Genomic DNA, 25,862 nt, shown 5'->3' on the forward strand with positions numbered 1-25,862 from the left:
TGCTAAAACAATCAGTGTTTGTGGGAAGTGGTAGCCCGGTGTAGCTACTAGACCACCTATGTGGAAGGGAAATAGGGCCAATCTAAACTGATCCACCTGCACAGTATGCACAGGCGCGAGCGCCGATCAATGCTCGTTTGGCACTATTTAAGGAGCGTTTGTATGATCGTTAGTGTGATCGTTCAGGCACGTGCAGTCCCATTATAGCCACAGCTCATCGTTTACAGATCATTTTCAGTTCTACGTAAGGGTTGTGATCACCTCACAAACGAGTGTTTGCTCTTTGTTGGCTGATTGGTGGCAACTTCACCCATGGCAATGGTCAGGTGAACAAAAGTTCGTTTCAAATCGGTGGCCCATTTAAAACCCACCTAACCATATTCTGCATAGCCATTCAGCTTATATAATGTCTTGCCTCCACCATGTAGACAATGGGTATATAGCAAGAAGGAGTAACTGGCAAAGCAGAAGCTTTCCAATCCATGATGAGGCTTTTTACCATCATCTTCTAATATACTGTCTGCAAAGACATAAAATATGTCAGGCAATGATTTGCTATTAGAAGAGCGTAAAAATTCAGAAGCCATCATCATGGCCAACCTAGTCATGTCAAGCTAATGATAAATGTGTATTGATTATTCGGCTTTTTTCTTATTGCACTGACTTACATAAATGTGATTTACTGGAGGTTTCACGGATGGCCGGTTACTAGGACAGAAGAATTTAGGTGGGAGTAGCAGTTATAGGAAAGCGGGATAAAATAGTAAGCATACCTCTTAAAATATTGCAAGGGAAGGGAGAATGTATGTCGCACATCAGCCGTGGCGAGGCCCAGCCAGCAATATTTCCAGCTTAGAGCGGGGCATGGAGAATGGGGAAGGTTCAGCCCTTTGATGTATTTCGATTCATCAGGGAAAGCTCAATTAATAACAGTGCAAATAGTGCCCAAGTCATGCTCTGAATCTACTGCTCAGTTGAGATTGTTTGAGCCTAAATCTCATCCATGGACCAACAGAGAACTACAGAAAATGAAGGGAACACTTAGATTACACATCGGAACCCGATCTCCATCATCTCCAGACTCACATGCTCAGAGTTGACCTGCTCTCATCTGTGGAGAGAACAGGACGCCAATGGCGGACCTTCCAATACTTGTGTCTCTGGGGAATGCCAATTGAGCGGCAAGGTGCTGGGCTGTGGGCACAGATGCCACTGAGGACATCAGGCCCTCATGCCACCCTCATGGTCTGTTTCTTACAGTCTGGTCGGTAACATGCAGAGCAATAGCTTGCTGGGCGTCATTTTGTAGGCCTCTGGCAGCGCTCCTCTTGTTTCTCCACTTCTGATGCTGGGTTGATGTCCTTCTACAGCTCTCTTCATGTAAAGACCCTCCTGAGACGGCGCTGGGAGACTCAGCAAACCTTCTTGTGATGGCATGTATAGATGTGCCATCCTGGAGGAGCAGGACTATCTGTACAACCTGATTGTGCTGCAGGTAGCGCTTCATGTATGGACAATGACACTAGCGGAATGCAGAACTAGAGAAGAATCAGTCAGAAAGGAGACGGAGAAAGCAATTGTCTCCAGTCCCTTTTTAGGAGTCGTCTTGCTGTTACCTCTCCATGGTAACTGCTGTCACTTATTTGCACCAAAGCAGGAGAAATGGATTGACAATCACTTCTGCTTCCTAAAGCTGCTATTACATTGCAGCATTTCTCCACCGGAGAAGCACAGATTGCAGTCGGCACCTGGACCCGTCATGCTGTTTGAACTAATGAGTACAGGTGCCGACCGCAATCAGCATTTCTCCCCTCGCATTTTGCAGTGAATAAACGCTGCTGTGTAATAGCAGCCTAACTGAACAGATGGATGTCCTTATAGTGTAAGTGACTTGGGCTTATACTGTGAGGTTTAAGTGTTCCCTTCATTTTTTTGAGCAGTGTATATAGCTGTGTTTCTAGTCCATGGATGAAATATAAACCCCAGAGAGGGGATCCCTGGAGCCCACACTGTAACAGAGCCAATGAGAAGACATCGTGGCACGTCTTATGCTCTGATAATTGAGAATCATGTCCTCCTAGACAAGGCTGCTGCCGATTCAAAATCTGTAAAGACGGGTTTATTCACAACTACATTACGGCTTTCTGTCCTTCCGTTCCATTTTTGGTGGAGAGAAGTGGAATTAGTACGGGCATTAAACATTTTAGTTTTTTTCACCGTTTATTTTAATGAGTTTTCAAAAAAAGCAGAAACGGAAACCCAACGAAACAGAAGCAAAGTGAAAACGTTCCCTTTAAAAAAAAAAAAACCCATAGAAATCAATGGGGAAAAAATTGCAACATTTAATTTCACTTCTCTGCTCAAAAATGAAACAGGATGGAAATGAATAACCGAGCCATAATGCAGATGTGAACAAGACCTTACTGATTTTTAGTACGGGTGCCCTGAGACAAAAGTTTTTCCCAGGGGTGGCCTGGGGCAGAAAAGGTTGGGAAACATTGTCCTAAAGAATCCTTCTAGGAATAAACATTTAAAAGGATGGCAAGAGGCAAAGCAGAGGAAGCTACAGGGTACAGAAGGGGTGACAAGGTGCAGGAGGGATAATATGACACAATAGGGGGGGGGGATAATAAAGTTTTTATGTCTTAGAAGCAGAATCACCCTCGCTGGGCATCGTACCTGACATACCGCCTTTTCCCATACATTGGCTATTCTTTCTTTTACGCTTCCCATCCGGCCACCTGTATGGATAAAGGAATAACGTGAATAAAAGATGTAGAAATGCTCAGAAATAGTTCTCTAATCCCAACATATGCACCGTACCCGTAATTTCAGGGATAGAAGCCAGAGTCCTGTAATCCTGGACGTCAGTAATATCAAAGTATTAAAACCCTCACCAAACAAAGCACCACCGAATACACCCACGTGTGAAAACACTCACTGCTGTGTCACTAGCGGTCTGCGTCAAAATGCTGAGCCTCACACCTCTACGGGGTCGGTTTGCCCGATGCCATCATTTACTTCACCATTTACGTCACCATGATTTAAGTCATTTGTGCAAAAAACAAAAACCAGACCCCGAGACGGCACCGCAAATCTTCTGATCTATGAGAGTGCTGAAAGCCCCATTAGCCGGTTGCTAACGAGAATTAGATTTCTTGTTCCACCATATCATAGTTGCCCGATACGGCTTTTTCACATTGTGTTGTCACGTCGCTGATTGGCTGTGGATTTGGGTGCACATCTGCACCAAAAGCCTCAACTAATCAGCGACGGGTCATCAGCTTCATTTAAGGCTGCCAACCATAAACCACCATTCAATCGACAGGGGACAATTTAGGCCTTACAACTTCAATAGCTGTCGGCTGGACGCTCATCCGCCCTTTCTCCGACACCCCAAACACACGATCACTTGGTTTCGCTGAGCGTTCATGTATTTTCCATGTTGACATGAGAAGGCCACAGCCAGAGCGTTCTAGCAGCAGCTTTCTCCATGGAGAACAAAAGGATTGGGCTCTGAAGTTCAGGGTGCGCAATCCTCCTTTCCACCAAGATCATCCTTCAAGGCAAAGACAGGAGGCCCCCCCAAATCAGTGAGGCTGCCTAACTTTTCCCTAAAGGGAACCTTTTCTGTAGTTGGGGCGTTACGGCAGTGAATGAGTTCATCTTACATTCCCTGGTGGTCTAGAGCAGTAAAGTGGTCAGTGGTAGATTGAAGTTGCTCCTGGGGCTCCTAGGCAATGGGGGCCCAGGGCAATTTGCTCAGTATGCCACCCTTTAAAATTCCCCGCTAGGCATGACAACTGCTGAATGGAGTTTATCTTGCATATATGACCAGCTTAAGTCCGCACTGGCACCTGTAAAACCTGTCAAAGACCGGCTACACACTGGCGTGAAAATCATGTGAGATTTATGCGTTGCAATACACATTAGTGGGTTTCCTGCATCGTACCGTGATGCAGGAAACAAATCGCAGCATGTTCTATCGCATTGCAGCCCCTTTGATTTGATTGCCAGCCACATTGAAAGCAATGGGAGAACTCTGTGACAGCCACGCCGGGGAAACCCTGCATCCCCCAAAGTGCTGCATCCATGGGGATTTCACATAGTGGGGAGCGCGATATGGGGGCGGGCTTCATAGTCCGATATCGCACGCGGCAGTGTAAAGTTAGCCAGGGCTGCCTTCACACTGGTGAGAAAATTGTGCAATTTTTGAGCAATGCAAGAGTGCGAGAAAACACAGAATTATGAAAGCCGTGCTTTTCAATGACTTCATTCCCATGCCATGTCTTCTACCGTATTATGCGATGTTGTGAGATTTGGAAATCACTGCCTGCCCTATCTTTCTGTGTTTTGCTATTTTTTTTTTATCGCCCATGTCTCCCAAAGAAGCCTCAGTTTTATCGCATCGCATTGCACAAACTTTTGCGTTTGCATGATGCGTTTTTAACATTAGCAACTCCAGTTGTTGTCTATCACGCAAGAAAAATGCAGGCTGCGGCGATGTTTATCCAGGAATAAGCATCACTGAACCTCAAACATCGCATGAACAAAAATGTGATATTGCTGCAATTTTCTTGCGGCGATATCGCGCTCGCCAGTGTAGAGGAGCCCTTAGGGTACTTCACATGTAGTGGAATCGGTGCTGATTATCAACAGCCAAAAGTGCAATAAAATTGACTCTATTAGGCTAGAGAAAACCCGCCAGATATGGCACTTGTGAGCACGCGTTTTACCCACGGACGCGAGGAGCTTTTCATGCAAAAACATCTGGCATCACTTCAGTGAAATTATGATCCTCCGGTGTTTCCCATTGATTTCATGGCCATGGTGGGTGCAATGGTTTTTTTGCGCGGATGTACGCAGATGCACTGTGGATCATCCGTGCGGGGAAAAAAAACGCAACCCAACCTCCCAACCTTTTCCCCACATCCTTGATTGATCTTCACCTTAAAATCCGCAGTGCATTGGCATTGTATTTGCAGATGTAATGCGAATTGTCCGCACCCATAGACATCTATAGAGCCCATCCGCACGGAATCTGCACTGAAAGAGCGTGCTGCGATTTGTTGCAGAATCTACTGTGGATCCGCAGCAGCCTTCACCCCTTCAGCTACCGCAGGCACAATATGCTGCAGATTTTTGCACAGTTCTGCATCAAAATACAATTAGGGTGCGTTCACACCTAGTGTATGCTAACATGTAGCGGAATTTGGAGCAGATCTGCACCTAAATCTGCATGAAAGTCCGCCCTGTTTGGTACAGATGTAGACGAGTGTCCGCAGCAGATTTCACCCTTTCAACTGAAGAGGATGTCTGCTGCAGACCTGCAATGGTGTGGAATGTGACGTGGACAATCTGCACCATTTCTGCTACGTGTGAACGCGCTCTGAGTCTTGGAAATGCGCAGAATCTAGCGTCCCAAGTCCAGAGAGAAGCGACAGAGGCTCATCTATGGAACAACCCAAGGCTGATCAGACAGTTCATTCACCACTTGTCTGCAGACGGCGGAAAAGACTGCAGATTCTATATGCTCCTCTTGTGTATGTATTAGCGAGGGGGGGGGGGGATAACATCCTCCATACATTCCTTCTGTCTGTGTCATAATGCACTGGGAGTAACAGGTTACATATTCTATGGTTTCCTTCCACAGTTTCTTCTACTCAATGGAGAGGGGGAGGAAGAAAGTTTCTCTAAACTATTCAGCTGGTCTTCCATGGACTATATAACTCTTTATATAGACTCCAAATATGGGAAGAGAAGGCAGACACAGAATAACATGTATCGTCTCTATCTATACTATCCAGGTAGAGCTATGCTGAATGACTGAAATGCGTCATTGAGTGCAAGAACGCGTTATATATACTTGTTATTCTATGAGCTCAAATATGGAATATATGAAACGTTCCCTACATAAAGCCTCACATAGGGACATGAGCAATAGCTGTTCGATATCATTTCATTGGCAGCGTCTATGGGAACATGGAAGGAGATTAAAACACGGATTAAAGACTTGTCTTGTTTTTGGCACCCAGCGGTGCGCTGAGAAATATCTGTATTACCTGGCATGCAATAATACTTTCAGTGGAAGGAATAAAACAGGCTACATCTACTGGACAACAAGGGCCTGGCGCCTGCGGTGTACTATGTGTAGTGTATGTGCAGATGCATCACAGAGCTCCCATGAAGAGTCAGCTCCTAAGGGACAGATATCCCGGGTTCCTCATCACCAACGGAGGGAGGCGATTCGCAGATCAGAAGTTACAGCTCTCCACTCGCCTGTTTGCTTCTTACACTTTATTGAGTTTCACATAATATAAAACAACATAACATACAAGCTCCACGTTTCGCAATATTGCACCCCTTCCTCGTATTGACCAGGCAGCCGCTTAAAGGGGTTGTCTCACGCCGAAACGTTTTTTTGTTTTTTTTTCAACTTGTTCGGCGCGAGACAAACACAAGGGATGGGTTAAAAAAAAAACAAAACGTTTAGTACTTACCCGAATCCCCGCTCTGCGGCGACTTCTTACTTACCTTACCAAGATGGCCGCCGGGATCTTCACCCACGATGCACCGCGGGTCTTCTCCCATGGTGCACCGTGGGCTCTGTGCGGTCCATTGCCGATTCCAGCCTCCTGATTGGCTGGAATCGGCACACGGGGCGGGGCTACGAGGACCAGCTCTCCGGCACGAGCGGCCCCATTCACCACGGAGAAGACCGCACAGCGCAAGCGCGTCTAAAATCGCCAGAAGACGGCGAATTTAGACGGATCCATGGCGACAGGGACGCTAGCAACGGAGCAGGTAAGTGAATAACTTCTGTATGGCTCATAATTAATGCACGATGTACATTAGAAAGTGCATTAATATGGCCATACAGAAGTGTATAACCACACTTGATTTCATGAGACAACCCCTTTAAGGGTTAACCATAAGTAAGAGTTTTTTTTATCACGTGATTAAAGATATTCTCCCCAAAAGAAGGGGCTGTGCTCACATAACTAAGGGTACCGTTACACCGAGTGACGATTGTTCAGACTGTTGCTCGTCGAAGCGCACGAATGACAGCCGTTCATTGGCTCTTATACGGTGCGATGATTGTTCACTGGTTGTTTGCCGAAATATCGTTCATAGAGGGGATCTTCATGCAAATCCGTTCACAACTTCTTCAAAGACGAACGACCGTGACTTTACATCAGATGCAGCAACTATATTTTTTGGTCAGCTGAAATAAACCGACTAGTGACTTATCACTCGCTACCTTTTGGCTGGTAACCTCTCCATTTACACGCAGCATGTTCTGCGGACGTTGATGAAAGCGTATGGAGGACGAATATGCACATGTATGATCGGCCTATATGACGGCGAGGTAAATGAGCACCCGCTACCCTCTTCTGTAAGGACCCTCAAACCGTCTACATCTAGGTTTCTGGTTAGAGCAATATCCTTAGCCATGTTGCGGGGCTGAGTAAACAGTCAGACATTGACTAAGGCTTCATTCACACGGGCGTATGTGTATTTCGTTCCGCACAATACGTAGCATGTAGGTGTGTATATATGCGTATTTGTGCATATGTGGGTTTTTTGTGCCAGTATTTATGGTGTTTTTTTCACGCTCACAAAAAAAGGCCAAATTGATGTCACTTTTGTAAACACAGTCTCCTGCCAATATGCGTAAAAACGCAGTGGGTACACATGTAGCTGCGTATTTACTGCGTTTTTACACAATTCCATAAACTTTAATGGGTGATTTTGGTCCATAAATACGGACCAAAATGGGATATACTATCATTTTTTTTAATGCACATCAGAATAAGGGTGGATTCACACTGGCGAGGAATCGCTATGAGAAATTGCTAAATTTATGAAGCCAATGGCTTCAAATGGCTCCATGCACATGTGCGATGTTTTAACGCTTGCAATGCAGCGTTAAAGCAAAATTTCAGCATGTCCATTCGTCTTGCAATCTCGCCCATTCATTTCAATGGGGACGGCGGCACTGCCACTGCTTGAAATATAAGACACCCCCCTTCCCCCGAAAATAATACATGACTGTTGTAAAAAAAAGAAAAGAAATACTAATACATCACCTGGGAAGCGCTGTCATCTGCGGGGCATCTTCTTGCAGGTGTTGGCACTCTTCTTCTCCTTGTCCTCCAGCCGGGGAATTAAAAATCCCGCCCCCTGAAAGCGCCGCCTCTGATTGGCTGAGCTCTGTGGCCAATCAGAGGCAGCGCTCATTCAATGACTGACAGCTCTGCGCTGCCTCTGATTGGCCACAGCGCTCAGCCAATCAGAGGCAGTGCTTTCAGGGGGTGGGGACAAGGAGAAAAAGAGTGCCGACACCTGCAAGAAGACGTGCCGGAGATGACAGCGCTTCCTAGATGATGTATTAGTATTTTTTATACAACAGTCATGTATTATTTTTGGTGGAAGGGGGCTTATATTTTTCAAGCTCCCGCGAAAAACCTCTCCAGGAACAGCCCCCAAAGGACGGCAAGAACAATATCAGGGCGTCAGTCACATTGCGATATCGCTTTCGCCAGTGTGCAGGAGCCCTAACCAAATGCAAATCAACGGGATTTATGCTGTCTTTATTATGCACGTAATACGGACCAATGGTTCGTAGGTGGCTTTAAACAGAACAACCGTCATCTGAAAAAATGCTCATAAGCAAATGTAAGGGTGCTTTTCCACAGGATGACTATTGGTCACAAAAACACTCAAATGAGCGATTTTAATCAAAAGTCATCCTCTGTAAAAGCGGGACCTGACAGGGTATTGAGCGAGAAATCGCTCATTAGTCGCTTCATATCAGCTCACTGAAATGAACTGAGGTGACTAATGAGTGACTTCTCGCTCAGTATAAAGAGGTCCATTAGCAACTGCCTGTTCACAGTGAATAGAGCCGGGCAACCAGAAAACAACTCTGGCGCGCTCACCCTCCATTTACTGAACGCCACTTACTCCTGTGTGAAAGCGCCCGACAGGTGTCCCATGTGAAAGCACCCGAAGCCATAGTTGTTCCGTGTAAAGTTTGGCCTCCAACCGGGTAACAAGCGATTCATTCATTCATTCATTTAGTAGTTGTTCCATTTCTGCTCACCTAAAAATAGTCGCTGGTTAATTAATTATGAACTGGTGTAAAAAGGCAATCGTTTGTCTTTCAACAACTAGCCAATCTACTTTGCAGGGAGGTGCGCTTCACTGATGGCAAATGAACAACAATCGCGCTGCGTAAAAGCATACAAACCACAGGCATCTTATTCCAACAACTTGCTGTAGCGACTACTTCCAGTGACCATTCAAACAATAGTCGTCCCCTGTAAACCCACCAAACAGACCAAAACTCTGGTGAAATAAGGGTTCCCAGTTGTTTGCACTGCTCTAATCAGTCTGCAGCGTTGCATTGTGATTGGAGCAGGGAGGAGAACAATGACACCACATATGTGAGGCTACCGCACGAGACTACAGAACGAGGATATAACAAGTATGTAAGGCTACTCAGCGAGACTACAGAACGAGGATATACCAAGTATGTGAGGCTACCCCGCGAGACTACAGAACAAGGATATAACAAGTATGTAAGGCTACTCAGCGAGACTACAGAACGAGGATATACCAAGTATGTGAGGCTACCCCGCGAGACTACAGAACAAGGATATAACAAGTATGTAAGGCTACTCAGCGAGACTACAGAACGAGGATATACCAAGTATGTGAGGCTACCCCGCGAGACTACAGAACGAGGATATACCAAGTATGTGAGGCTACCCCACGAGACTACAGAACGAGGATATACCAAGTATGTGAGGCTACCCCGCGAGACAACAGAACGAGGATATACCACATATGTGAGGCTACCCTGCGAGACAACAGAACGAGGATATACCACGTATGTGAGGCTACCCTGCGAGACTACAGAACGAGGATATACCACGTATGTGAGGCTACCCTGCGAGACAACAGAACGAGGATATACCACGTATGTGAGGCTACCCTGCGAGACAACAGAACGAGGATATACCACGTATGTGAAGCTACCCTGCGAGACTACAGAACAAGGATATAACTAGCATGTGAGGCTACCCAGCGAGACTACAGAACGAGGATATACCAAGTATGTGAGGCTACCCTGCGAGACAACAGAACGAGGATATACCAAGTATTTGAGGCTACCCCGCGAGACTACAGAACGAGGATATACCAAGTATGTGAGGCTACCCCGCGAGACTACAGAATGAGGATATACCACCTTGCCTTTCATAACCTAAGCTTATCCTGATAAGATTTTCATCCGTTCCTTTTTCGGGAATAGAGCAAAATAAAAAGGGGGAAGGGGTCGTTCTGTTTGGTTCTGCTTTGCAGCATTTTCAAAGGCAGGAATGTTATTTTTGGAAGCCGACATAGGGTACTGATTGCGGAGGATCCATGCCAGGTTTGCCATAAACAACTTTGATTCCCACCAGATGCGGCGAACAAAAAAAAAAAATCAAACCAGAGATAAACTTGCACAGATGAGAAGAAGGGAGAAAAGGCCGACAATAGGGCAAGCAAACTCGGCGTCTTCTACTTTGGCTTAAATAAAAAACAGCATGGGACGCGAAACAACAGTACAAAACAGGCTGCAAAGAAATATAGTAATAAAGGAGAAAACGTATAGCACAAACAAGAGGTATGGAACAGGACAAAAGAAAGGGTGGGAGCGAAAGAGGTAAAGTCAGTTGGCACACAGGAAATCAGGGATAAGGCGAAAAGATTAAGAAAAATCAGCAGATAAAGGTATACTATACCACTAAAGATTGCTTAAACAGAGCAAAGGTGAGAGCCGATTAGAGAATGAATAACGTGGCTCTGGGAGATGATGGATTTCGCCCCTCCCTCCTGAACTAAATGAATTGCTGCTGTAGAGATCCCCAACACGTCTAGTGAGCACCACGTGGGGCAGGCTGTGCCAGAGAAGGTGTGACCGGGGCACAAGCCAAAGGATCGTCACCAACCTCACGCTTCTCAGAGAGCTTACTGCTTGGTGTTATGTTGCCTGAGCGAGACGTTGGTACACACGTGGGCACCGCTGTCACAACCCGCAGCAACATAGGAAGACGACCTCCGACAGCAGTGACAGCGCAGCTCTGGTGCAGGCAGACAAATAGCAGAAAACACCTAGAATGTCAGAACTGCTAGATATAACCATTCATAACTAATCCAACTGTGGTGATCCTTCTACAGCGTCTCACGAGACCAAGCCTCGACTGCATGTACAGGAGGGACTTGGTATAATGTATCTTTCCAGATTCTGTGTACGATGCATCATAAAAGACTTCAGAAAATCTAGTTTTTCCCATCATTCTGCACTCAGTACCCCATAATGACAAAGTGACAACAGAATGTTCAAAATCAATGTAAATTTTTAAAAAAATGAAAAACTAACATTTTGAATTAACATAAGTATTCACACCCTTTGGTGTGACACTTGATATTTAGCTCTGGGGACCTCCTATTTCTGTTGATCATCTTTGAAATGTTTCTAAATCCTTATTGGAGTCGTCTGTGGTAAATGCAGTTGATTGGACAGCATTTTAAAAGACCCCTCCCCTCCTGTTTATATAAGCTCACAATGCATATCAGAGTCCAAATTAAGTCAAGAGGAAGGAAGAGCCTGTAGAGCTCAGAGACAGGATTGTGTGGAGGCACAGATCAGGAGAAGGCTACAAAAATATTTCCGCTGCACTGAAAGTTCCCAAGAACACAGCGGCCTCAATAATTCTTACATGGAAGAAGTTTGGAACAAACAGGACTTTTCCTGGAGCTACCGACCCACCAAACTAAGTAATCGAAGGAGAAGAGCCTTGCCAAGACAGGTGACCAAGGACCCAATGGTAACTCTGGCTGGGCTTCAAAGATCCTGTGTGCAGATGGGAGAAACTTCCAGAAGGTCAACCATCACTGCAGCCCTCCACCAATCTGGGCTTTATGGCAGAGCGGCCAGAAAGAAGCCTCCTCAGTAAAAGACACCAGAAAGCAGCCTGGAATTTACTAAAGAGCATCTAAAGGATTCTCAGACTGTGAGAAACAAGATTGTCTGGTCTGATGGAATGAAGGTTGAATCTTTAGGCCTCAATTCTAAGTGTTATGTCTGGAGGAAAGTAGCCACTGCCCATCGGTGACAGCAAGTGACGACATGTATAGAAGTCAATGTAACAAAAGGAGAGTCCCACAGCACACCTCCGTATGCACAAAAAAGTGCAGAGGCCACAGTAGATACGTGATGCAACAGCCACTTAAGGGACCACGGATCCTTAGTCCCCAGCGTAGTACATCCAGTAGAGAAGCAAATGGCAGCATCAATGGTGTAGCAAAAGAATATAAAGTTTTATTGCTCCATACAGCAGGCAACGTTTCGACTTTAGCAGTCTTTATCACTTTATATTCTTTTGCTACACCATTGATGCTGCCATTTGCTTCTCTACTGGACATGTATAGAAGAGCTCGCATAAAGGTCTAGCAGCAATACATTGTACGCTGTGCTGCACAGAGAAATGCTGCAGCCTCCGGCTGGGTTCACACTGGGCAGAAATCTTGCGGAATATATCCGCAGCGGGACCGCACTGAAATTCCGCAAGATTTCCGAAGCTTTAAGTTCAGCGGGTTTTGGCGTGGGTTTTCAAGCGGCTTATTCCAATGCGGCCAGCTCTTCCTCATAGAGAGGAGAGATGGCCGCAGCGGAAACGGCGATAAAACTGACACGCCGCGGGTTTCAATTCAAACCGCATGTAAATTTCAGCGTGTGGACGAGACTTTTGCAAATCTCCTCCACTTTGCTGTTTTATCTGTGCAGAGAGCCCGCACGTAAATTCCACAGCAATTCCACCCCGTGTGAACCCAGCCTTAGGGCTCTTTTACACGAGCGTAGGCATTTTTACATTTTCACGTCCACGCCGTTTATTGGGATGAATGGATGCTTTTCCGGGATCACGCCCAGCGTTTTCTCACCCATTCACGCGACGGCGAGCATTGTTTTTAACGGAAAAAATACGTTGAACCCTGGAAAACCCTCGCTTTACAAAAATCCTCGCTCTGCCTTCCAATGCCTAAATAGAGGCAGCTGTCAGCTTTTCACAGCATTGGACGCTGCAAGAATGCCTCCCCCCTCCTTTCTTTGTCTAGCTCCTATAGGAGTCTATAGGAGCTGCCGCCGTATATTGGGCAAAAGATGGTTCCAGAACTTCCTTTTTGCCCACTGTATATGCGATGGCGCGCATTTAGATTGCGTATGTTCCATTTTTGACAATATGGCGTTTTTATGTGTACATGTGAACGGATGCATTGAAACCAATTGCTCAGAGGTTGTGTATATGGGCCAGGCTCTAAAATGTTAACGCTTATGCGCTCGTGTGAAAGAGCCATTAGGTAGGGCCAAAGACATTGAAGACAAGGAGGAAAGTGTGATAGAAGAAAGATGTATGGAAGGGAATGAATGCCTCCTGAAGATGACAAGACACAATGACCATTTTCTGCGTGCGCACGTACCGCTGCGTGAACTCTCCTCTCCGCACACCGCTGTACTTATGCATTATATGTTATTAATGGCATTTAGTCTGCCTCCCTGATTTAATGAAATATACATTACTTAATGAACTTTTAAAGGGAATCTGTCAGCTAGAACGCGCTGTTCAACTGCAGGCGGGATGATATAGAGCAGACTGTATATAGTTTCATGGGGAAATATTCTGCATACGGCCGTCTTCCCGCCACAGGATTCCTATCATCCGCAGCAAATTGCATGCACTGAAAGGCCTGTACTTTCGCTTTTTCCTCTGCACTCACAGAAACAAACTTGCGTATTCCGCAAGCGGCGGAACAAATCGCAGCATGCTCTTTTTTGCTGCGGACAGCCTTCCCTGAAGTCAATAGAGGCCATCCGACCCGCAGCCCATCCGCAATTAACATCGCCTAACGACAGAGCGGGAAATACAAACATTATTTTTTAAAAATCTGTACGGTGCTTGACTGATCGTCATGTGCAATACAGATGCAGGTACGCGGCGTCTCCGGCTGGGGTCACGGCCAGATCCCGCACGCGGAATCCAGTTTGGTCGTGTGCAGCCGGCCTAACTTATATTTTATTCATTCACACCTTTGCTCATTCTGAGCTGGACAGTCCAATGGGCGGTCCTATACCTGTATATACAGTCATAGGCCGATTTCGCAAAGGCGTATTGTCATTGCGTGCACAATTATCCAGCACGTGACACGCAATGCCAATAGCCCATTGACTTCAGTTGTCATTCACACCAGCTTTTTTTCCCCTGAGCACGTATTATTAACGCAAAGAAAATCACGACACGCTGTATCTTGGCGAGTATTACGCGTGCATACCCGCTGAAATAGTGCATGGGGTTTAGCGGCACACAGCAAGTACGCGTGCCGTTGTATACTGCGTGCCTGCGTTCACGGTTGTGTGAGCCCAGCCATAGACAGATAATTGTCAGACACGGCTAGCTCCGCCCATTGGACTGTTCAAGCTCAGGATGAGAAGAGATGTAAATGAATAAAATCCAAGTTCTACTGCCTCTCTTCCCATGAAGCTCGTCCATTCTGCTCATCTCCCCCTGCTCTATTACATGACGCCTGCAGTTTGGACACGGTGTTCCAGCTGACAGATTCCCCTTAAGTAACTTTAGCCATCAGAAATGTGCCGCGATTTTCAGGTGTTTTGCAGAGACTGTTGCTCCAATAAACATCAAGCCGCATCCATCTCTGTATTTATGGCTTCTCGTGGTCTGCAGGGAGGTGGGAAGAGCCTGCAGACACATAGGTGCAGGCAGGCTTGCAGTTATGCAGAACTAATCGCGCTCTCATGCTATGTAGCAGGGAGTGGCCCCCACTGGAATTGTCTTGTGTTGTGTGAAGATAAACAGTATATACATTTTGCATAACATATCAAAGGTTGCGAGGAGTAAAACAAACTTTTATTGTTCCCATAAAGATAAATCTGGTGGGATTACAAGTTGTGTGCGTCATTTGGGAAGGTTTTATAACACTTGAAGGGCCATTCCAGGGAGAACACACTTTGCCTGCCACACTCTGGATGCCTCCTATATGAATCGCAGCCACTTCTGTGCAGTGCAGCCTCCTGTCTGATGCTTAGATTTCTCACAGCTTTCACTTAAACTATGTCCCATGATGCATCTGCACACAATCAGCTAGAGCCAGTACCATCTCTGCATGCTAAGAGGACTGTGTGATTATCACGGTTTTCTATAATTACCTAAATAGGCTAAAGACCATAACTATACAGTCAGGGAGGATGAACTGTCACCTCCCTTCGTTATAACTGTGTGACAGGAGCCTCTAGTCATCAACAGTAAGGCCTAATGCACACGGCCGGATTTACTCGTCGGAAATCCGCGGCGTTTCACTGCAGCTATTAGGTTCTATTGAACCTACTAGCTCAATATACATGCTGCGGGATTCCGCAGCATGTTCTATATGCTGCGGGTATACGCGCGGATGACTTCCATTGTAGTCAATGGAAGCCACCCGTCACACTATACTTCCGCTGTAGCACAGTGGAAGTATAGCGCGAATACGTGCCGCGCCCACCGCCGGCCGCGTCATATGGCGGTCATGCGCGACTTCAGGCAGCCGATCTGGAAGTAAGTATGGGGTCTTTGGGGGGGAGGGGAGTGCCGTGACGGACTCTGCTGCGGTATTCCACTTGCGGAGCCCGTCACTGTGTGCATAAGGCCTAACTGTGATAGGAGATTCTGCATAACCCCCCCTACTTCCCCCATGAAGAGCTTGTGTGGTACAATCCATGTAGTTTTAGTATATAGAAAGTTCTGGTGACTTAGGCTGCATGTCCACGGGCTATGGAAAGTGCAGCCACAGCGTCCATGAGCGGAGAATCATAGCAATTCTCCGCTCACGGGATTCAAATCAGAGCATTCTGCGATTTGCCACGATTCTCCACAGTGAGCCTATCTGTCAGATAGGCTCAGTGCGGAGAACAGTCAGCTGTCTCCTGCTCCACAGCGGCAGCTCCTACGGGATATTGCTACGCCCGTGCACAGGCAGCCTTAAAGGGGTTTTGTTATTAGAAAGAAAAAAAAAACCCACAATACTTACCTATTCCTCCCCAGGCAGTCTTTTTACCGCATCTTTTACTCACCTATCTTCTCCTGGTTCCACCAGTCCCTGGGTCACATCACCGCCAGCCGGACGGATATTCTTCTTCCTATTTTGGAGCGTCCATTAGCTGCAGTTCACTTCCTGCAGGGCAGTGAACTCTACGAGTGACGTAGCATTCACTGCCTAGCAGGGAATACCGAAATCTCAGCAGCCTGCTTTAGCGCACATGCGCAATCTCTCGCCACTAGTGTTCATATACCACGTTTTCCCAAAAATAAGACACTGTCTTATATTAATTTTTGCCCCAAAAGAGGCATGTTGTCTTATTTTTCGGGGATGTCTTATACTCACCTAGCCGTTGGCGTTTTGGTCTCTGGCGCTAGTCTCCCTGGCGCTGTGGCAGAATGCTGTGTCCTCTGCGCAACAGAGGATTCTCTTCTTGGTAACGGGGCTTTGAATACCCTGCCTCCAGCAAGCGAGCGCTGTGATTGGATCGAGCGCCAGCCAATCAGAACTGTCGCTTGATGAACCACTCACAGCCTTACAGTGATGTCATTCAGTGAATGGCTGTGAATGATCGAGCGCCGACTGAATGTTCAACCCATTAATGTATCAATACAAGAACTGGAAATACAGTGAATAACGACCTTATTAGAGACACCCTCCCTTTCATGATTGGAGCTTCCCTGCATAGAAATAAGACCTGTGACCCTGAAGTGCAGCATAAAATCAAGTGACAAGTTTTCTGCGGTTTCAGTCTGAATCCACATTAGATGGGGAAATCCAGCGATCTTAGTGACTTCCAATGTGACCTGGTCATCGGTGCTAGACCAGCCAGGGCCAGGATTCCAAAAACAGACAATCTTGTGGGGTTGAGAGTATATGGAGAATGGTGTGTGATTGAGAAAAAGATCTAGGAAAAGGGGATCCTGGGGAAGTAAATGACTCATTGATGAAAGTGGTCAGAGGAGGATGTCAAGAAACGTTTTGATGAACAGGAGGTACACCATCAAGCGATCTACAGCCAAATAGAACACGGCTAACTAATGTGTCTGAACCTACAGCTCGTCGTTCCTATAACAGCAGACGACCAGTTCTAATGCCATTGCTAAGAAATGTAACACTCCAGTGGGCAATAAAGCGCAAAAATGTGATTACTGAGCAGTGGAAAAACATCACCTGTCAGATAAATCCAGATTCCTGTTGCCCCATGCAGATGGGAGGGGAAGAATTTGGTACAAGCAGTATGAATCGATGGCCCCTTCCTGTCAGATGTTCAGAATGTGTCAGTACTTCCACCTAATTTGCGCTAAATACAAGAAGCTTCCTGTCCACAGGGGCCAAAATTCCTGCAGAAGGATTCCAACACCTAGTGGAGTCTACACTACGATGAAGTGCCGCACTTCTAACGTCCAAAGGAGGTCCAACGCACTACTAGATGGGAGACTCAAGTAGCCATTCAGCGTACATCACAACTAATTCGGAAATCTGGGAAAGTTGAGTAACGATCCCAGTGGAAGTGGTAATGTTGGACATTTTGCTGCTAGCCGAGCTTTCCCAAAAACAGATGAAATTCAGAAAGAATTTAATGACTTGAGGACTTGTAGTCACTTGTGATTTCGTAACTCAAAGAGTAAATGCTGGATTTGAAGTTGCTGAATTCAGCAATCCTGCTAATCTACGACAGGTTGGCATACTTCCCTTTACTAAAAGCAGTGAACACACAAACATCTGATGTTCAGGAACGTTATCTGATAATGGAAGAGATCGGATTTTCCAACATAAAAATATTCCCCTCATTTTACCGTAGGACGACCGTAGATGAAAGGGACGTTACCAAACATTTCATAACATTCCTGGAGGGCAGAGCATGTTCCTGGTGTTTAGGGAGGCAGGTTCAGCTTTCGTTCTAGCATGCCCTACTCTATGGAAACAGCCATACCGTTTTCCGTCTCACAAATGTCACCAGCTGCCCTTAGATGCATAGTTGGGTCACCCGCTCTACTCTTCACAGTGGCTGCATCTTGGGGCACAGGTGATCGTTCCGCTTTAATCGTTTCAAGCTTGAAGATAGCAATGTGATGTGTATTTTGTTAATCCGAGTCACCCTTTTATTGGTGGTCTCCTAGCGATCCCCTAATCAGCAATGGTCACAATTCCTTAATGGTAACGTATATCTACACTGTACTAAACAAAGTAAAACTTGCAGAAGTATGGCTGCACTGCGGGGGTTACGTTTACAGTGGACACCTCAGAGAAGATGAATATCTGGAAAATTCCCCCTTTAGTCCGCCTCACCCTTTCCTCAGATCCCCCCACCCCCTGGTAAAGAACATGCTGTACCAGACAGGGGCCTGGGCACATTGCCAACTCCTGAGGTCTTCCCAGTTCATGGCTCCGGGCCAAGGCCTGCATCCCGACACCTGAAATATCCCCCTGGTGACAGGGAGGGGACTAGCATGAGAGGAGAAGCAGTCACGGGACAGGGAGCCTGTGGATAAACATCCTTCTCCTGATTGACCTCAAAGGCCAAACTGTTACCTTAGCTCTCCCTTGGGTCAAAAACCTATAGGATTGTCAGCTCTTTGTCCCAAAGCCCAGGTAAGAGCTAGAAAGAAGAATGTGGACAGCGAAAGAAAGTAAACTCACAGGGGACATGACATCATGGTGGGACCGAGAAGAGAAAACTTTGTGAGGGCTAATGCAAAACTTCTTGCATTCCGAAGACTTGCTGCTTCACCCCCCTTCGCTGGAAGACATTCTTGGTTGTCAGCTGATAATACTCTTGTATGACAAAAGAGAATCTTCCTGTACTGGACAAGACAAGAGTGTGTTCTGTACAGGGTCATTAATCATCCCGAGTGCGATGTGACCTGAGGAAATAAATCAGCAGGAAGCTACATCTCGATACTTCCCATAACTCAGCTCCATTGCCCAATACGCCAATCATCCTTCATCCAGTTTATCAAGTTGCTCCAAGCAAAAATTTCATTTGCATTCCTTAAAGGAATACAATTTTTTTTAAGGAGGTTACAACGCCAATATGTGAAACGGTGGAAATCAGTGAGCCGATGTGAATATCCTCAATACCTCGGGCACAACCAGCAGCAACTCGAAGCCCATTTCTATGAGTTGGGTTTAACCCTTTGCAATCCAATTTTGGATTCAGGGTTTCCTAGGGGGCTTTCTCTTTCTGCCATTATACAATGGCGCCATCTGCTGGCTAGAGCCAGTACTGTGGTATGTGACATGCTGGAGAGGCCCCTGACAACAGAGCGGCCAGAAATATACAGTAAGAATACCCTGCCGGATGTCTTCCAACATCGGAGCTGTACAGCCTTCAATCAGAATGTCTGAAGATGTCAGACAGTGGATTGGAAAGGGTTAAGATCTATAGAAATCATGGCCGATTCTTGCTTGATTCTTGGAATGTCAGTGGACAAGGTTTATTGGGTCCCCTTTGCCCTCCAGGCCCTTCCATGACATTTGACCTATATAAAGCATGAAAGTCCCCATGGAACTGAAATGGCCTGTCAGAGTTAGGGCTTTTTTAGACGACCCTATTTACGCAGGTATTTAGTCTGGTAAAAAAAATCTGCGAAAAAACGCGATCATGAGAAGCATTGGATTTCAATGGGTTCGTTCAGATGAATGATTTTTTTCCGCGTAAAATAATCGCGCCGGGGGGGAAAAAATTTTTTTTTAAAAAAATCACACTCGCGTCCATTTTTTGTCGTCGCTTTTGTACGCTGTGTGAAAAGATAGGTGTTGTCCTATCTTTTGACGTGATATGCAGCAAGCACCCATAGGCTTTTATTGCAGCTGGAAAAAAGGGAAGTTCTGTCTGATTCCAAGACGGACAGAACTCACTTGGGAAAAGAACCCATTCCTATGAATAGCTTAACTCACATGAGTGATGGTTCTCTTGTCCGAGCTAGAAAAATTGTTGCATATCCTACTTTTGGGAGGCTCTTGTTCAAGATTTGCCCTGTATTTTCTATGGGAGCGTGAAAGAAAAGTACTGCCCTCGCACGCCATTCAACAAGTGATTATTTTTAATGCGTCTGAAAAACGAATATAAATCTGTTGCAAATCTTTGTTTTTATTTCATGAAGTGAATGAATGTGAATGAGTGAATGACCTGCAAGGCCAGACAATCTATGTAGCTCACACATTCATGCAAAAAGTATAAAAACAACAGAACAATTACATAAACCTAAACCTTCTACACAACCTTCCTTACAGAAAGCCAGTCCCGTTTCCACGATGTATATGTAGCTATGAGCGCCTGGTACAATTTGCATATGTTTATTTATTGATAGGGTACGGCATGTATATGGCCAGATCCCCGTCCTGCCCACATTCGGCTTCATGCCAGGACTGTGCTTTATCTTCTTGGGATGTCTACTTGTTTACGGTTTTATCATTGGAGTAATTTGGTGTCTGGAAATGGTTTTTTTCGTAGGCAAATGTACCAGAATGATCTGCCTGATTATCTCCAGCTTTGTTACTCATGGCAGAGTAATGCTGCGTCTACGTGCAACGATTATCGTTCAAACAAGCGAAACTTAACGATAGTCATTCAGTTTACATGTGAGACAACGACTGACCGGTGAATGAGAATCGTGCGCTCCTCGATCATCGTTCAGTTTCAGCCGGCACAAAAATCAGTGGCGCCTCGTTCACTTATCGTGCGGTTTACACACAGGAATGTATGGATCCTGGCTTGGTTTTCAGTTCCCAATCATTGCTCTGCAGACCTGTATAAAGGGTCAAGCATTGATTTGAAGAATTGCTGCCATCCAATAGGTGGCGCTGCAGAGGTATTGTTCCATCTTTCTTATTTGCATATTACCCAGATGAGCATGGATGGCCTTATAAGTCTCCTCACCCACCTTCTTGGTGCTCTCCCTAAGGATAGATGTTACCTTTCCCGACAAAGGAATGTAAAACAATGAACGGGAATTGCGCAGTATAACAGGTTGCTTGAGCGTGAACGAGCTATAATGATGTCTGCAGCTCATTCGCTTGGGCAAACGAGGATCGTCCCGTGTAAAAGGGGCATTACAGTACAACAGAGGAAAAAGCACCAAAGGAAGATAAAAATTCTTGCACTATTTTGATCAAGAGGCGCACAAAAACCGACACACTTTTAAGTTCATTGTTACCTAATAAATAATACGACACAGTTTTATATTCTTCCACTGTTCTGTTAACAATGCGAAAGTTGGGTGACAACAAATATGGCTGTCTTTATCTCTCCTACGAGGAGCAGCAGGATCAGACCATGGACGACGAACTTTAGTTTCCATTTACAGCTCTTTGCTGAATTTCCAGGCGTAGTCTTATAAAGCCAACCTCAGATCGAAGCCCGCTTGGTGATCGGCTGGACGTGACTTGACCATACATTTTCCCTACATCAACCACTGCACGGTATATGGAGATGTCGGCCATTGGGATCAAAGACGGGGCTCAGTAAGGAGTCCGCCGAGGCAAGAGACAACCCTTTCATTTACAACTCCCAATACACATTAGAGTTCAGTCATCCCAACCCACCAATAGCAATGGGGTCCGGATGACTTTCTAATGTGTATGGGGGCAACTAAACTTTGCCCCAAGAAAACAGGATGGGGGGCACTAGATTTCACCACCAAATCCTTTTGTTCCCTGGGAGATAAGCTGGCACCAGAGTTGTGTGGCTACAACTAAACTCCCTAAAACACATGTTCAGCTCGGCCCGAACCTTCATCGATGTGTACGGCGGAGACGGGAAAAACCGCTCGATCACTGGTCCGCCAGTTATTGAAGGTGTGAGGAGGTCTCTAATCTTGCGAGGGGGGGGATCTGCAGACAAGTATGTACTAAAGCTAGGTAGACCCAAAAGGGCCGATGTCAGAATGAAGTGCCCCCTACATGTAAGTAACACCAAAGACTACAGCCAATATTTTTCAAGGACTCTAAGCAACAAAAGTAATTTCCCCTTCATTTCTGAAAAAAAGGAACAAAAACGAAAGACGACTTGTTTGTCTCTCGCTTATCTTTACCACATGAGGCCCCTTATCCGAAGCAGGCAAATGTGTTGTGGCAAGATAAACCCATGACAAACGGCGTACATGTGAGGGTGATGTGCCATTGTGGTCCCTAACCTGTCTGTGGAGCCTCCGGCATACCAGTGTGTCGGGGCCACAATACACGGCACATGACCCCATTACTGGCCTACGCTCATAACCATCATTGTACATAGGCCCACGGTACATGTGATAACACTCATAGCATGTCCTGTTCCTGTCACGGGCGATGCCAATGCAGAGTCCGTGTATACAGGGCAGTACACAATGCCAGCTGCGCCAAAGAAACCTGCTAGTGTCCCCGTAGCCTTACCGCAGGATTAACCTGAGGCGAATTTAGTGTTAAAATAAGAAAAGTAGTGTCCAATATGTGAATAAGCACCTAATACTTCACTGCAATGGCCGCCATGCGATACCAAATCCCTCCAGCACCGGACAGGTTTAAGATTCAACACGACCAGCTGATCACAGGGCTGCCTTCACTACGGGGAGACAACGCCTTTAACGCCACGCTAGGCCTCATTTACCAGAAACACTCCCCTTACTGCTCACAGCAACCAATCACAGCGCAGCCTACATTTTACCTCAGCAGTTTCAGAAATGAAAGCTGCGCTCTGATTGGTTGCCACGACAACTAGGACCGTCTTCCTGTTATACGTGAAACCCGTTGCAAACCGCCCTAGTAGCTGTAGTATATAAGTAATGGCTGTGCTGGGAGTTGTAGTTCCAAGCTCAGCTTTGGAGCTATGGGAGTCATGAATAAAGATGACACCTCATGGACGTTGGTCCAGATTTAAAGCGACCCTCCGGTTTTGGGATAAAATCCTGCCCTGGGACAGTAGGAGGCAGTTAGACTACCAGCTGTGCTGATGCCCCTCCGATCCTCTGATCCCACAACCCGTTTTTTGGCCTTCCAAGATGGCCGACAATCATCAGATCACTACTCTTAGAGGTTACTAAGCCCCGTGCCTCGGCGTACGCTTGGAGTACTACACTGCAGCGCCGCCACATGTATATCCGTGCGGTATACTAGCCTGCTGATAAACAAAGCATCACGCAGCATTTTTAATCTGACTCATACCCACGACTTATTTTGACGCTGTGGGAGGTGACGGCTCCAGGTCTGTGTTCGCCTCCCTCTCGCTGACGTTTATGATAGTGTCGGCTGAACGCGACGAGGATCTATGCTGGCAAAGGATCCCTATTTATATGCAAGCAAGGGATTTCCCCTCGCACAAACAAAACCCTGTGCCAAGTTTGGCGTTTATACAGATTATAGGGCAGGGCCGGTGCCAACCTTCTTACACACGCTCGCTGCGCTACTGTGATATTTACAAACGGAACACAAACATCGCTTCTGGCGGCGCAGACCTCCCGCCACATGAATGGCCAGCGCACTACCACTGCTGAGCAGGCAGCGGCAAGGGACCTAATTAGGTCTTTTGAGCCCCTCTTCATTAGCTGCATATTTAATTAGTGTTTCCAGTCCCGCACTTTGTTTCCTGCACTTTGATCAGATTTGATAATGGCCTGAAATTATATTTTTACCGTAAACGAATGTCCTTAAAGTCACGTGATCGTGTAACCCTTTCCTATGCCTTCTCCGGCGTTCACACTTGTGTTGGTAACATCTATAATTGGTCGATCAGGGGTTAATTTCCAGGACTTTACATAATGTATGTTAATTTTGCAATGTGCGTTTTATATTTTAAAAAAATGAATAATTGCGCGACCCAAAAAATAATTGTTTAATGGAAACCATTTATCGCCTCTACCCCGGGGGCGCGCTTGTGCTATCATGGCATACAGAACAGAAAGTATGTGGGCGGCAGAAGGACAGGAGGATGGGGGGGGGGGGGGAGGAATGGTGGACCTCATTAACCCCTTAAAGTAAATTTCCTGTATAATATAAGCACTAGTAGATGCGTGGTACTCATGCCCCGTGCGGCCGCACTCTGAGGGCTCGCTCACATCGGCGTATTTTGTCTGCGTATGATGTGCATAATACACAGTGCCGGATCTACGTTGGGCCATTCAGACCTGCGTTTTTCACGAGCGTAAAAAATGTGAGTGTAACACGCAGCTGCGGTACGCCCGTGCGAGCCCTTTTTTTCAATGCAGTTTTTTGAGCCAAAGCAAGAAGGAGATTCAGGAGATACGTGAAATATACAGGATGGGCTTCTACTTCTGCCTGCTCTATCAGATTCTGGTAAACAAAGTGCATTAAAAACTGCGCCTGTAAAAAAAAAAAAGTCCTCGCATTAAAAAAATCGTTGCAAAACACGTGGAAAAAACCTGTGAGAAAATTGCAAGAAAAAAGTTGCAATTTTGCAGTGATTTTCTAGCGGCGATATCACGATCACCAGCGTGAAGGAGCTCTGAGGCCCAATGTCCAAGGCACGCACGGATTCTGAGTGCGGAATCCTGCACAGAATCTACCCGTGCCCACGGCCATTTTCTAACCTCTCCGGATTCAGCGCGGGTCTTCCTCTTTCTTTTGAACGGCGGATGTGTCTCGCCGTGCCGGCCGATACGCCTGGCGCATAATTTTTTTTCAAAGCTTTCACTTTCCCGCGGGATCTGCAGCACATCGGCAGTGTCAGCTGCGGGTGTGCCAAGGATTGGACAGCTTCCATCCCTGCGGAAGCCATAAAAAAAATGGAGTATGCTGCGGATTTTTCTCATGCGTGCGATCCGCACACTGGGAAAAAATGACGTTAATTATCTTGTGGACGCTAAGGCATCCGGGTGGCCTGCGCAGGTTCCGCAAATAAAATCCGCCCATGGACATTGGGCCTAAGGCTAGTTTAAGAAGGCTGATCGTGATTTTGTTACAAGAAAATCGCTGCAAAATTGCATTTTGCCTGCGATTCTTGAGCGTCAGCGCAGCTTTTTCTCACATTAACATCTCTGCCACTTGGGATTTTCACGTGATTTGCTGCAATTTTTTAGCGCAAAAGTCAATAGGGCTTTCTAATGTTAAAATCACATCACAAAGCAAGTTTGTTGCATTGCGATAAAAAGGAGGCTCCGGGGGGAAACGGGGGCGATTAAAAAAAAAATTAAAAAATTGCATGTTGGAGGAAGATAAAGCATGCCGCGATTTTTTGCTCTCACAACATCACATGCATGAAAACGTTGCAGATCAGAAGGAAACCGTTGTAAATCATTGGTTTTTTACTGACTCTCGCAACACGATTTTCTCGCCCAGGTGAAACCACCCTGCGGGCATCCTCATGCAGTGTGTATCTGCTGCCAGCTTTCACAGTCAAAACCGTAGCAAAATCTACACTAGCCAATTCCACACCTAAATGGTCCAAATGTGGCCGTGGAACCTTCATGCAGAAACTCTGCGGGGTTTAACCCTTGCATTGCAGCACAGCACCACAGCATAAATAGGCACGCTGCGGATTCAGGATCGGCATTTTCCCAAAACCCTGCAGATTGGTTGCAGGAAGTATCTGCACCACATAAAGGAGATGTTGTCCTGTAAATGCTGTGGAATTTCCCCCACGTGTGCAGACGCCCTCGGGGCACAAAACTACAGCCCTGACAAATCATCGTGTCTCAGAGCCCCTCTATGCGGGCGGATGAATCATTCAGTGTAAATGCATTAACCGACTGAACGACGAATGAAAATTCGTTTACTTCTCATTCAGT

General features: G+C 46.2%; 1 protein-coding gene across 4 annotated transcripts in view; it reads right to left on the reverse strand.

Annotated features, from left to right (window-relative positions):
- The window catches only part of THRA (thyroid hormone receptor alpha), a 144,397-nt gene that overhangs the window by 13,731 nt on the left and 104,804 nt on the right, over positions 1 to 25,862 (reverse strand). For all 4 annotated transcript variants that reach the window (XM_066587968.1, XM_066587965.1, XM_066587967.1 and 1 more), the window contains one exon: positions 2,680 to 2,741. In XM_066587968.1, coding sequence (XP_066444065.1) covers positions 2,680 to 2,741 — 62 coding nt within the window. The remainder of the gene's footprint in view (positions 1 to 2,679; positions 2,742 to 25,862) is intronic.

The sequence above is a fragment of the Eleutherodactylus coqui genome, chromosome 13 (assembly GCF_035609145.1).
Source record: "Eleutherodactylus coqui strain aEleCoq1 chromosome 13, aEleCoq1.hap1, whole genome shotgun sequence".
In the NCBI taxonomy this organism is placed as follows: Eukaryota; Metazoa; Chordata; class Amphibia; order Anura; family Eleutherodactylidae; genus Eleutherodactylus; species Eleutherodactylus coqui.